This window comes from Leucoraja erinacea, chromosome 33 (genome assembly GCF_028641065.1).
Source record: "Leucoraja erinacea ecotype New England chromosome 33, Leri_hhj_1, whole genome shotgun sequence".
Taxonomy (NCBI): Eukaryota; Metazoa; Chordata; class Chondrichthyes; order Rajiformes; family Rajidae; genus Leucoraja; species Leucoraja erinaceus.
Window position 1 is genome coordinate 8,161,735 of NC_073409.1, and position 15,088 is coordinate 8,176,822.

Consider the following 15,088-nt stretch of genomic DNA (forward strand, 5'->3'; position numbering starts at 1 on the left):
ACTGATGAGATGAATAACATTTCAGAGTGATGGCAAGAGCAAAGTATGGAGCAGTGAAGGAACTGCCCAAGATACAAAGCATACCACTTCATCTGTGAAACATGGTGGTGGGGGTGTTATGGCCAAGGCATGTATGGCTGCCGAAGGAACTGGCTCACTTATCTTAATTGATGATACAACTGCTGATGGTAGTAGCATAATGGATTCTGAAGTGTATAGACACATCCTATCTGCTAAAGTTCAAACAAATCCCTCAAAACTCATTGTCCGGCGGTTCATTCTACAGCAAGACAATGATCCCAAACATACTGCTAAAGCAACAAAGGAGTTTTTCACAGCTAAAGAATGGTCAATTCTTGAGTGGCCAAGTCAATCACCTGATCTTAACCGAATTGAGCATGCCTTTTATATGCTGAAGAGAAAACTGAAGGGGACTAGCCCTCAAAACAAGCATAAGCTAAAGATGGCTGCAATACAGGCCTGGCAGAGCAGCAGGGAAGACGCCCAGCAACTGGTGATGTCCATGAGTCGCAGACTTCAAGCAGTCGTTGCATGCAAAGGATATGCAACAAAATCCTAAACACGACTACTTTCATTTACATGACATTGCTGTGTCCCAAACATTATGCTGTCCTGAAATGGGGGGACTATACATAAGCACTGCTGTAATTTCTACATGTGTAAAAATGACCTTTAATACAATTTGCAATGTGTGCTTTAACCACATGTGATTGTTTTCCATTACAAATCTCAAATTGTGGAGTACAGAGGCAAATGATTAAATTATGGGTCTTTGTTCCAAACATTATGGAGGGCACTGTATGTATTGGGTCTCAATTTTTTGCGAATGTTTAAAATTCACCAGTTTTAATTTCCTACATCTCTAAATTCATGGTTCTCTGGAAATGTTTTTCACTTTTGGGAAACATCTTTATAAAAAGTGAATTATATTTGTGTAGTGTTTTAACAAATAACTAACATCCAATAGTCTAGAATATCCAGCATCACTAAAGTCAGATGTTTTATTTTTCAATGTTATTGTAATTTTTGACAATTTCTTTCCAGATCATAGCCCACTAAATCTCTCACACTGTTGTGCTCTCGCGCTCTCTCTCACACATATCCCAAACCATATGAATCATTAAAGACTGAGAACCCAGGACCGATCCGTCTGGCACAGCAATCATTACATGTTTCTAACCAGTAAAAGACTAATATATGCCTACTTTCAGTTTACTGTGAGCCAGCCAATTTTTTGTCCATAACAATTCATCTTGTTCTTAGGGCTTTTCTTTTCCTTAGTAACCTTTGATGAAGCAACTATTATATGTCTTTTGTAAATCAATCTGTTTTATAATATGTCGTTGCAAGGTGCGAGCAGATGAACATCGAACATGGTCGCTTTTTTGCTTAAGATTAAAAGCAGCATTGTGGGTTTTTTTGTTGTACATTGTCCTAAACTCAGCTGATAAACAGTGATCTTCTGGGAAAAAAAGAAGTATATCTGTTTATAAATGATTGAATTTAAGTTTATTTTATACTCGCGACCTTGGCTCAATTTATAGCTTGACATTGATGTTGTTATTTTATGAGTCCTCCAGCATAGTTACATAAAGGTTTGAAGAACGATCCCGATCAGAAATGTTATTTATCCATATTCTACAGTGATGCCGTTTTTGGTAAACCAGCATCTGCAGTTCTTTGTTATTAAATTACATAAAAAATACATATTGAATTACATAAAAGTTACTTGGCTATAATTAGCTCTGTACTAATAAATCTGATATTATTTCTATTTATTTATTTTGCAGTGTTCTGACATGTTTCATGGTTTTGAACTATCAAATATCACTGTTAACTTAGCTTCAAGTATCATAGCATGAGTGAAATTTTATGATGAAAACAGTAGAAGGTGCTAAGTGCATAATATATGGAAAAAAAACCATTCTATTCATCTTACTGTAATCTAATTATTCCATATTTTACAAGGGTTTGTTGTATTCTGTGCTTAAATGCATTGAAATTTTTGATTCAAGTGTGTTTTTCCTTAGACTGGATTTTGACGATGAAGATGGAGAAGGGCCTAGCAAATTTTCAAGGTGAGTTATTTGGGAGTATAGGACTTTGATTGCTAATTGGATAGGGTAGGTCATAAAATGTGATGCTGCATGTCTGAGCACAATGTTTACCTTTAATAGTATTTGATTAAAAATGGTAGATATTGTGTTTTTTCAGTAACAAAATAGAAAATATTGTGCTGGTTATGGCAGCATCTATGGACAGAGAAACAGAGTTAAACTTTCAGGTTGAAGATTCTTCATTAGAACTGGGAAAATGAGAAAACGTATTCATTTTTAATCTCTGTTATTTAAAATTAACATGTTTTCTCACTTTCCAAATTCTAATGAAGAATTTTCAACCCAAAACATTAACTGTTCTCTTTCACAGATGCCATCTGACCCGCTGGGTGTTTCTTGAATTTCCTGTTTTCATTTCAGATTTTCAGTATCTGCAATCTTTTATTTTTCAGTTCTTTGTACTGAGTGATAGTCATTGCCAATCTAACTAAATAAACCAATATGCAGTGAGACGTTGCTCAATTTGTTGTGTGACAAATGAATGAGGGAAGAGAAGTATGAGGTGTTTTGTTCCAGGAAAATATTTTTGAGGCTTTTGAAAACTGATTTGACAGTTATTGTTTTCTTGAGCAATGAGTCATCGGAGAAGGGCATACTTCTAATGGGTACTAATAATTTGCATTGAAATGGAATTTCAATATAGATAAAATATATCAAAGTACATTGTGGCAGCATTATTGAACAAAGTCTAACCTGTAATATCTAGAATTTAACACATTTTTGAAATGCTGTTAAAGTACTGCAATTACTGTAAAATCTAGTGCATATAGTGGGCAGCGCAGTGGCGCAGTGGTAGAGGTGCTGCCTTACAGCGCCAAAGACCCGGATTTAACCCTGCCCTCGGATGCTCTCTGCAAAGTTTGCACCACCTTCCTGTGACTGCGTGGATTTTCTCCGGATGCTCCGGTTTCCTCCCACACTCCAAAAACGTGCAGGCTTGTAGGTTAATATGCTTCTGTAAATTGACCCAAGAGTTTAGCTTAGAAGTAGTGTACAGGGTGATTGTTGGTTGGCATGGATTCGGTGGGCCGAAGGGCCTGTTTTCACGCTGGTTAACTAAAAGTTGTTTTCGTATGACATTTCCAAGGGCCTGTTTTCACGCTGTATGTGCACACAGTATATTTTAACAAACCTCTGGTGCAGTGAAAATCTTTACCAGAATGTGCTGCTTGGATTAGAGGGTTGCTTTAAGGAGAGGTTGGACAAACTTGGCTTATTTTCTCTGTAAAGCCGGATGTTGGGGGACCCTTTAGAGTTTTGGGATGCATCGTGGAAATACGCCCTCTTACCCACGGAGTCCACACCGCCCAGCGATAACCCATATACTAGTTCTATGCTATCCTACTTCTGCATCCTACACACTAGGGGCAATTTGCAGTAGCCATTAAACCTACAAACTTGCATGTCTATGGAATGTGGGAAGAAACTGGAGCACCCAAAGAAATTCCATGCTGTCACAGGGAGAACGTACAATCTCTGCACAGACAGCACCAGTAGTCAGGATTGAACCCGTGTCTCTGGCACTGTAAGGCAGCAGCTCTACCGCTGCGCACTGCGCTGCCCTGAAAGAAGTATATAAAATTATGAGAGGCGTAGATATTGTAGACAGAAATGTCAAAGACTAGATGGCATAGCTCTGAGATGGGAGGGACACTGTTTAAAGGGTTTTCCAGGCACATGTTTTTACACAGAGGGGAGCTTCTAGGAGTAGTGGGAAAGGCTTGATATGATACCTATGTGAATATGCAAGGAATGGAAAGATATAGATCATGTGCAGACGAAGAAAATTTGTGGCATCATGTTAGGCACAGACATTGTGGGTGGAAGTGTCTGTTCTAGTACTGTACTGTTCTATGTTTGGTGATGATGTTAGCTGGCCTTGAAATTGTTTTGCTATGTTGTCTTGGATTTCAAGCCGACCCGTCTGCTGCCTGACCGTTTGCCAGTATTGAGGCAGAAGATTCATCTTGATATTAGAACGGATAGTGGGGAGAGTGGTATTGGATTACAAGAGGAAGCTGAGAAATAAGATATAAATTGTAGCTGTCTATTCTTCAGATGATATGGAAGGGTTGCATGGGATGAATATGAAGCAAAGATGGAGTATTGTGTTACACAATTTGTCTTTTGAAACTTTAGAAGAGACTTCATTGGTAGTTGAATATTCTTCTACAATATTTACATCTTGTAACTTCTAAATTTCCAAGATTTTCTAATATAAGGAAAGTGAATGAATTATATGAGTAGCCCATTTAAATAAATAAATAAATCCGTGTAAAATTCAGACCAGTCTCTGCATTTTTGAATTTCTAAGTGAATTTTCTTTTCTTTCTGAAGGCTATAAAAATCTAAGTAAGTGGCATTTATTGAATCGTCATGACTACTTATGTGTAGTTAACTGGATCTACTCTAGAATAAGATGCAAATAAGAACAACTGCAGATGCTGGAAATCTGAAATCTTTTCCCAGTTCTGATGAAGGGTCTTTGAACGAAATGTTGAGTCGGTTCCTTTCTCCAAGGTTCTGCATGACTTGATGAATTTTCCCGGATTTTCTATCTTTACTTTCGTAGCATAAGCCTCATTAAATAAATAATGTATTGCAGGTCCAAAATGTCTTTAGTTACACCTACCTCGATCCGAAACGTCATCCATTCCTTCTCCCCAGAGATGCTGCCTGTCCCGTTGAGTTACTCCAGCTTTTTTGTGTCTATCATATGCAACTACTCTTAATTTTGCCTATGACTTTCCTACAATTTATTTACTGATTTCTGGCCAAGCAAGTACACTGCTCTCGTATCACTGCCTATCTTTTTCAATTACTGACTGAAAGCAAGTGTATAAATGCAGGACACTGTGGCATGAGCCTTGACCTTGTGTTTATGTAAGATGTGCGATAGGTTTGGTGGCTTTTGATTGTTATACATTAGCAGCCAGATATCTGGACTATTGATCCAGAGGGTTGAGACAGAATTAAATGCAGATTTTCAATTCAAGTATATTTATATAAAAATCAAGAGCATGTTTCATTGATCATTATCATGAAACTATTGAATTGTTGTATTAAAAAAAGCCACAATGGATGTCCTTTAAGGAAGACAAGCTTTACCCGATCTTAATTGTCTGCTCTGGTCCAGGAGAGTTAATGATGACCAATAAATGCCTGAATTGCCAGTGATAGTTTGAAGTGGATATGACTATTCTTGTTGAACCATTCTTTGTGTATTCCTTCAAATTGGTTTCTAATTCTCAATAGTAATTATAACATTTTGCACAGCTACGTGTTGTCCAGCAGCATTGATAAATGTGGATGATGCAGTGTGCATGGATCTGTTTTAAGCTGCTATGGCATTGACTCTCCATTTTGTTTATAGGTATGCTGATCAGACTCCATGATGAAAAGTATGCAAGGTAGGAGTAACCCTATTGGGTTTAGTAACGAGCCGGGGCTAGTGTCATTTTGCCCTCCTCGGGTAAAGCCAACTAGTTCCCTTTAGCAGAGATGATTTTCCTTCCAGTTCAGATGACAGAATGTTGATGACAAGAAAAACAGCACAGGTAGGAAAAAGCAAATAACTACCAAAGTAACATCACATGTTCTTAAATTTTGTGCCAATATCAACAATTGTTATAGATAAGAAATATATAGCAGAATTCTCATCTAAAATAATGATGATATTAGTATGTGACTAAAGTAGGCACGTTTGCATGTTTACCATTTGTTAAGTGAACAGTATTGTTGCCTGTTAAATGTTGCACGGTATAATTGTACATTTGTTCCATTTTGGAACTTGATTATGTTTTTTGTTAATGGAGACATAAGAGACTGGAGATGTTGAAAATGAGCAGTCAACCAACCACTGGAGAAACTCAGCGAGTCAGGCATCTCTGGGGGCAAAGGGATAATTGACATTTTGGGTTGAAAGTCTATGTCAAGACTTTTTCTGATGTTGCTTGACCTGCTGAGTTCTGATGTTGTTTGACCAGATTAGTTTTATGTTGCTCCATATTTTTTATAAAGGAATGAAAACTATTATTGATGCTTTTGTCAGAATGTACCCTGAGCAATATCAGTGTGTAGATTGCTATTGGGGCTGAGTTTAACATTGAATTAGATTTTTAGATGGAATATCTTCTACTATCTTTCACAATGTATAGAAGTGTTTATTATGAAATTTACTTGAACTAAATAGGCAAAGATATATTTTGACAAATGTTTAATGATGCTTTAAAAAATACTACTAAAACTGGATTAATTTTCAATCCCTTTACTGTTTTTGTGGGGCTGTGCTGTGTGCAAAATCTTTCTTCCCACCAAGTGGTTGTTGCTTTGCATTTGTTCAAGTGAAATTGTTTGAGAAATGTTGTGATATTATATGGTGGTCTTGTGTTTACTCCTATTAGTTTCAATCCCAGCCAAAAAATAGATTTTTAATAGTCTCTATTTGTTTTAATTTTTTAAATTGTAATTATGTACTAAAAATAGATTTAATAAATGCTCAAAAATATGTGGCTGAATGGATTCAAAATATATCTGTTGAATTAGCCTATATAGTCAACAACAAATTTCACAGTCCAGTGCACTAATGTTAGTTTTGAAAGCAGTCTTGTTATATGTAAATTAATAATATGGGATTAACATCAACACATGCATGTAACAAAATAGTATTAGAATGTATCTTGGAGGAAGACAAATAAAATGTAAACATTCAGTCCAGAATGTATGTCAAATTTAGTTATTAAAATAAAAAATAAATAGAAAACTGTGTAGTGCAAGAGGAGAGTATATTTGTCAATATATTTGTAAAATTGATGTATGTTATGCAAAATTATGAAAATCAATAATTATTTGCTTTTTTAAATTATGTTGTTTACATGCTTCATTTATATAGGGAATTAGGCATTATGAAGTAAGTACAATATGAATAAGAAATACAGCAATGTTATTTTAGAATGCATTAATAATTTGAAATTTAGTTACACAATTTTATGAAGTATTTTTCATGTTGGAGCAAAACAAATTAATGACCTGTCACAAATTTCAGAGCTATCATAGATGTTCTCACAGGTTCATTGCACTTTACTTTTGTTGTTGTGGGTAGGCCTTGCACCATTTATATTCTGCAGTTAACTTGTACGACTATAAGTATAATGTCGGACAAAACAGGGAGCTGGACCGAGGGCTCAGAATCTACTGAGCCTGCTCAGAGTCTGCTGCCTGGAATCATAGCAAACAGGAATCTTCCTGCATTATATTTACCTGATCCGGTTCTGGTGGATTTACCTTGCTGGTTCAAAGTATTCTGAACTCCACTAGCATGGCGTGGAATCAATGGTATCTTTATCCTGCACCAAGTTTAAATTGGCAAGGGATCCCTGAAACCATTTCAGAGCATACACCAAGCATCCAACCTGAACAGCATTTACAACAATTTTGTTTCTTTCATCTCTCAGTGGGTGAAATTAATGAAGCTTTAGGTATAGCGGATGATAAATTAAGAAACTGGTTTATTCTGCAGGATTTAGTCTGACTGAACAAAACTAGCAATTTAAAATCCTTTTATGAAACAACTGAAACCCTTCCTGCAATAGACCAAAATAAAGAAAAATGATTGAGATATCCCAAAGAGCAAAGGGAATCTTTATTTTATGTCTATGCATCAAATTCCAATTGGGAAAACTCTCTGACTGAAATTCCATTGCCAGACCAAGATCTGCTTTCTTTCACTAAGTATAAAGCCTGCCCTACAGTGTGTTTCTAGTTAATTTCTAATCCAAGGGAGCAAATTTTCACCATGTCACCCCATCAACAATCTGTTGAACTCCAGTGAATTGAGATGTCTCAATTCGGATTGGAATGAATAATGACTGAAATGTCAGACAAATTGGCTGAAACAAACTGTTAGAGACATCTTGTCTGAATTCTAATCGATATTTTGAAGACTTGATGTCCTCTTCATTTAACTTTTTGCAACTCTCTTAATCGTTAGCATTTTTAACTTTACACACAACCTTCCCACTGGTGTGGTAGGAAATCTTAAACTATGTTTGGCTTACAGAGATTAATTTAAAGGCAATTGTAACTGAATTGTTTTATTTTTTCATTTTCTTTTATTTTCTTTTATAATTTATCAATACTATTAATATTGTTCAAATCCACAGAGAGAATCACAGTGAAATTGAAAGAAGACGTCGAAACAAGATGACTGCTTATATCACAGAGTTGTCTGACATGGTACCAACATGTAGTGCTTTAGCACGCAAACCTGATAAACTGACGATTCTTCGCATGGCTGTCTCTCATATGAAGTCTTTAAGGGGAACAGGAAATACTTCGACTGACGGTGCCTATAAGCCTTCGTTCCTAACAGAAAAGGTTGGTTAGGATTGGGATTGTTATTAAATGTTAAGCAGTGACTCTTGAAGGAAGTTACTTTTTTTAACGCATATTTGATTCTAATCATCAGCATCTGCCAAGTTAATATATTTTCCAGCTTGCATAACCGTCTTGTATAATTCATAAGTTGCAGCCAAAAATGTTTACTTTCTATTTCTGATTTGTGATGAATTGATAATATGATTCAGGACCTTGAAGTATGAAGAAACCAATGTGATCAGTGTTTCAGAAAGATTAAGATGGGTTAACCTACAGTTCTGGTCATCACCAATTGTTCCTCAAACCAAAATCTCCACTATACCAGTGCAAGATGTATTGAACTGGAGAGGATGTAATAAGATTCATGAGGATGTTGCCAAGAATGGGGAGTTTTGGCTTTGAGAAATAATTGGATAAGCTGGGGTTGTTTTCTTTTGAAAAGAAAAGGTCAGGTTGAGACGTATTGGAGATGTGTAAAATTATGAAGGATCCCAAGAGAAGAAATTAAAAAAGAGTAACTAGCAGAGGCGTGAAAAACCAGAATTTGTGGATTTAAAGTGATTAGTGGAAGGATTAAAGAAGAGATGAGAAAACAAAATATCTGGAGAATGGTAGGGATGTGATCTCTCTTCCTTAAAGGTGGTAGTGATTAAAGATTTTGAAATTACTTGGATAAGTATTTGAAGAGCTGAGCTTCAAGGCAGATGGATTGGATTGAGAAGCTCTCTTTCAACCAACAGAGACACTTTGGGCCAATTGATTTCCTTTGATCTGAACTTTATATGTGGCCATATAATTTCTGTTTCCACAATGAATGAACCAGTCACATCATATATTTTCAGCATGATATTGGAAGAGTTGCTATGATACTATGGAAATAGCAGACTTTGGGATGCAGGGTTTTCATCCTTCGAGAGGATGTTGCAGAGCTGTAAGGACTGACTGATTCCTGGGATATCAGGACTTTCATATGAAGAAAGACTGGATAGACTTGGCTTGTACTCGCTAGAATTTAGAAGATTGAGGGGGGATCTTATAGAAAATTACAAAATTCTTAAGGGGTTGGACAGGCTAGATGCAGGAAGATTGTTCCCGATGTTGGGGAAGTCCAGAACAAGGGGTCGCAGTTTAAGGATAAGGGGGAAATCTTTTAGGACCGAGATGAGAAAAACATTTTTCACACAGAGAGTGGTGAATTTCTGGAATTCTCTGCCACAGAAGGTAGTTGAGGCCAGTTCATTGGCTATATTTAAGAGGTAATTAGATGTGGCCCTTGTGGCTAAAGGGATCAGGGGGTACGGAGAGAAAGCAGGTACAGGATACCGAGTTGGATGATCAGCCATGATCATATTGAATTGCGGTGCAGGCTCGAAGGGCCGAATGGCCTACTCCTGCACCTATTTTCTATGTTTCTATGTTTCTATGACATGGTCAGATTCTTCCCTGTACGCACTACTATGAACCATGGTCATAGTATTCCAGTAAAGTGTACTAAAAAAATTTGTATAGAGCGATTAAATCAGAGTCTTGTAGTCGTCCTCAATACTGGGGGAAGCCAGCTGCAGGCTCGTGCAACTGACCTGAAAATAGCTTTTTCCTGTTGATAGCCATTTATATTCCATCTTGATTTTTGTGGTTTTCTGTAGTTCAAATGTTCTGTATTCTTATCATGAATGAGACCTACAGAATAAAAATGCTTTTCCTCCTGGAAGGTTATGCCCTTAACTGTTTTAGCGTGTGGGAAAGTTTGGAGAAAATAATTTCTGGGAGTGCCTAATAACAGATTTTTCTAATTAGTACTCTGATGCCTTACATCAGAATCCGACAAATCAAACTAGGGTGATTGATGTGACACTGTGCTCATTTACCTGCCTTTATAGTACCCCAGGGAACCCCAATATCAGGTTGATATCACCTTGATCATGATTTATGCAGCTACCCAAACAGCAGGGCATTTGTTCTTTATGAAAATACTGAGAATTAAGCAATTACAGTATCTTGCATGTGTCTGTCCAGTTAAATAGGACCCTTCATGAGGGTGACCTTTGTTAATCATATCCCATAGTGAGATTTCATTTGTCGTACCTTTCTTAAATTGGATGATTATGAATTGTTTCTTGTGGAAATAAACACAAATTCAAAGATGTTGTAAAATGTGTCATAGTTGTTGATGTTATGTTTTAATACAAAGGAAAGAGAGGTAAAATATTGGAGAAAGGTATTGATCAATATTAGTTATAAGAAAAAAGCTGTGATCAAATTGAGGAGCCACTAGTAATGATCCTGGTATCCCAAAGGATGAATGCTGTGTTAAGAAACATCCATAGCCCACAACAGGCTAATGCTGAATAAAATTAACTTCCATTATGCTGTTATTAAATGCAGTAATTTATTTAATAGTGAAATCAATTTCTTTAATGCGATCACGAAGAGATAACTTTGATGTGCTCTCGCAATCACATAGAAAATGTTGAACATGCCTAACAAGTCAGACAACATCTGTGACGAGAAGGAAAGTTAACACTGTTGTGAATGAATGTGGCAAGCCATTAGAAGTTGTGGTCTATTTGGAAACAACGATTTAAATGATTAAGGCCCTACAGTTGAGAGTTTTACAACTTTAAAAAGGGCCACAAAGTCAGTAATTGCTGGATTTGACCCATTAGCTTAATTGGGTTATGGTAAAATACTAATGTTGAGTGAAAAATGATACGGAAGGAATCCTCCGATTAGAGGGGCACTGGGAGTTTTCGGAGTATTTCAACCATGAAAGTTGAGACCAATACCCATGGGGGAGGTTAATTGGTATTATTAGAAAGAAATATGCCTAATTGAGCAGGTGTTAGGTGATATTTAACAAAGGAAATATAAACACAATGCCCCCAGACATGATCAGGATTATAGTAGTAATTTGGGTGTAATAGTCATGGCTCGTCTATTTGTGACTATTCTCGATTATCCAAGGGAACCTTTTATTGTTGGAATTTATCTCTCCACATCTTCGCTCATACTGAAGGGGGGTCTCGACCCAAAATGTCACCGAATCCTTTTGTAGTTTTGTAATCAAGAATAAGTTATTGGTAGTTCTCTGATGGGTCACCATAGAAATGCTGGAAATGTGATATCACCAATTATCGTGGAATATGTTATTTTGCCATCTTAATATTTATATTGCTTTCATTCTCTTTCAAGGAATTGAAGCATCTTATTTTGGAGGCAGCCGATGGATTCCTTTTTGTAGCTGCATCTGAGACCGGAAGAGTCATCTATGTATCGGACTCTGTTACACCCGTTTTAAACTATCCACAGGCTGAATGGTTTGGAAGCACTTTGTATGAACAAGTTCATCCAGATGATATTGACAAGCTCAGGGAGCAATTGTCTACATCAGAAAGTTCAATGACTGGTAAGCAGTTTGTCTGGGTAAAAAAAAATAAAAAAAAAAATATATATATATATATATATATAATATATATATATTAGAGCTCATAAGACATTTTGATAATTAGTAAATAACTATTAAAACATTCTTATGTCCCAGCAAGTATCAGTGTCAGCCTTCGTTCAGCCAAAAAAAATAGCTTGACAATATAGATAATGCTGGTATTTTGTTCCTGCTGTTGATTTGGCTTTCCAATCTAATTTAATAAATATCCAAAACTAAGAATGACATTGTTTGCATTTTAATTATCCATCCCTTATTTCACATGGTCTTTCAGTAATGATTTTAATGACGAGGTTTTAAATGGTGGATCCTCTTGATGGGATTTGCAAAATGGACATCAACTTGTTAACATAAATATATTCTTCCTGGGTTTGATATGGCAAAATTGGAACAGCTACTGGCATATCCAACTTGCCGGTTTCCCCAACCCTGGTCATACGTACATGCCGTAAATAAGTCTAGTAATCGAAAACGGGTGATTACTGTATTGAAATCCAGATGTCACACAGGCTTTTTAAGGCTGCAAATGTCCATTTGTAAGAGCGCCAGCAGATGGCGCCCTGCAATAACAGATGAGATTCTGGATTTTTTGTATTCATCACAAGCAAGGTCATTTATTTTCCCACAAAGATATTTTGCGTAAAATATGTTGCCATAGCAACATTGCCAGGCAAGACCTGTATAGCATATAGAGTAACTCAACAGGACAGGCAGCATCTCTGGTGAGAAGGAATGGGTGACGTTTCGGGTCGAGACCCTTCTTCAGACTGGTTAGGGATAAGGGAAACGAGAGATATAGTCGGTGATGTGGAGAGATAAAGAACAATGAATGAAAGATATGCAAAAAACTAACGATGATAAAGGAAACGGGTTGTAGGGTGAAAATGAGAAGCTAGTGCGACTTGGGTGTGGGAGGGATAGAGAGAGAGGGAATGCCGGGGCTACCTGAAGTGAGAGAAATCAATATTCATACCACTGGGCTGTAAGCTGCCCAAGCGAAATATGAGATGCTGTTCCTCCAATTTGCGTTTTGTGTCACTCTGACAATGGAAGAGACAGAGGTCAGAAAGGTCTGTGTAGGAATAGGAAGGAGAATAAAAGAGTCCAGCAACCTGGAGATCAGGTTGGTTCGGGTGAGCTGAGCAAAGGCGATCCGCGAAACTACACTCGCATAAATTGTTGTTGTTGTGCAGCAAGATTTGATGGAAAAATTGGCAAATAGGCCACAATTTCAGTCTTAACAATTGGGAAATGGGTTTGCGAGACATTTTCTCATTAAAATGTGATGAGTTAATTGATGTACAGTTACTATAGTCAATATCTTAAAATTCTGTCATAGTGTAGGAATTAATATTTTTGCATATTAATGAGATTCCTTTTTGTTTCTTGTTTTGTAATGCACTCTAATGTAGGAATCAATTTTCAAGCAAGATCATTTTTGTCTAGATCATTATTCTTTCATTGGTAAAAGGTGAGCATTAAATTATGCGTAACAAATTGGACAGATGTGACTAATGCTTTGAAATTACACGAGAAATTGGTATTTGCATGATCTGAATGGCTTAATTTTTTTCAAACTTTATGTTTGCAAGAGGTTATATGCATACATTTTACTAAAGTAATTGTTTTGATGTGGTAGACTGACGTGAAAGATTTTTTGGCACATTTGCACAGTTTGACCTTGATGCTTAGATTTGAACTGGGTGAGAGAAGGAGAGTCCTTTCATATCCTTAATCTCTTCGCTAGGATTGCTGTGCCCCATTTTCTCTTCTGAAAGAGCAATTGGCTGAGTTTTTCTTGGTGATATCAGGCCAGTGAACTCGACAGTGGAGCTTAAACTGTGGGGCATTTCCTCGTTTGTTGCCTGGGTTGACGAGCTGCAAGTTAACTTCCTCATGAATGGACATGAATTAATATGAATTGGCAACAACACCTCCTCCTCTATGACAAACACATCAACGCTCTGTGTTTAGTCCCCTATTCTATTCTCTATACTCATGAATGTATAGCCAGACACAACTCCAATGCCATCTTTAAATTCACTGATGTTACCACCATTGTTGGATAAATAATGGGTAACGATGAGTCAAGAGTATATCAAGGATCCATGAGCCTGTCTTCATTGAAGGGATGGCAGTGGAGAGAGTTATCAGCTTCTCCGGGGCATGCATTCCTCTGAAGATCTATCTTGGACCCGGCACCTTGATGCATTCACAAAGCACGCTCATCAAAACCTCTACTTCTTTAGAAGATTGAGGAGATTCTGATTGTCGCCAAATGCCCCATCTTCAGTTTACTGGCTGGTTGCATCATGGTCTGGTTTGGTAATTCGACCGAAGGAGACTGCAGAAATTGCCCAATCTATCAAATTTATTCCCCTCTACTCCTTCGAAGAGACTCGCAGAAGACTGCTCAGAAAGACAGCTAATATCATCAAAAGCCACACCACACTAGCTACGCTCTCATCTGACTGCTGGTACAGAGGTACGGAGCGTGAGAACTGTGACGTCCAGGTTCAGAAACAGCTTCTTCCCAGTAACCATCAGGTTCTTGAACCACAACCCTACCTCGGCAACAATTTATTATAAACTTTGGTTTGGTTGCACTACATACTCCGGTTTTACACTATTATGGTCAGGTTACCAAGTATTACTGCTAACTTATTGTATTATTGATGTGTTATTGTTTTAATGGGCCTGTAAAGCTGTAGTAGGAATTTAATTGTTCCACTGACAATTCCATTGGAGTTTTATCTTGCACTAAATCAGGGGTCAGCAACCTACGGCACTCGTGCCGAATGCTGTCCGTAACCCAAAATGATCCAGCCCGCAGGCGTATTTTTCTTCCCGTATTTATCAGGCCCGCCAACTTCCTTCATCTCCGGTACCTCCTGGGCCCGAGGCCGCGGCGCCCATGCGCGGTGACGCAAGGAAGCCTGTGCTGGCGGCCGCAAGGGCGGAGAGTTGAGGAGCGGTGAGCAGCCGAGGAGCGCCAAGCTCTGGCTGTACCGCATCCTGCACAAAGCCGCCAGCATGGCCGCACACATTCTGTGTCTGGGCTTCACTGTCAGGATCGGAGGTAGATGAAAAAGCTGGAGAAACTCAATGGGTGAGGCAGCATCTACGGAGT

The 15,088-nt window shown here is 37.6% G+C and overlaps 1 protein-coding gene across 3 annotated transcripts in view; it reads left to right on the top strand.

Moving 5' to 3' along the window:
- Nucleotides 1-15,088, top strand: part of arnt2 (aryl-hydrocarbon receptor nuclear translocator 2) — a 136,315-nt gene that overhangs the window by 10,142 nt on the left and 111,085 nt on the right. Inside the window, exons 2-5 of one of the 3 annotated variants that reach the window (XM_055661189.1) lie at nucleotides 2,052-2,099; nucleotides 7,030-7,047; nucleotides 8,300-8,513; nucleotides 11,706-11,919. In XM_055661189.1, the coding sequence (XP_055517164.1) occupies nucleotides 2,052-2,099; nucleotides 7,030-7,047; nucleotides 8,300-8,513; nucleotides 11,706-11,919 (494 nt within the window). Of the gene's footprint in view, nucleotides 1-2,051; nucleotides 2,100-5,511; nucleotides 5,549-7,029; nucleotides 7,048-8,299; nucleotides 8,514-11,705; nucleotides 11,920-15,088 lie in introns of all 3 variants that reach the window. The other 2 variants (XM_055661191.1, XM_055661190.1) reach the window with 2 other exon arrangements.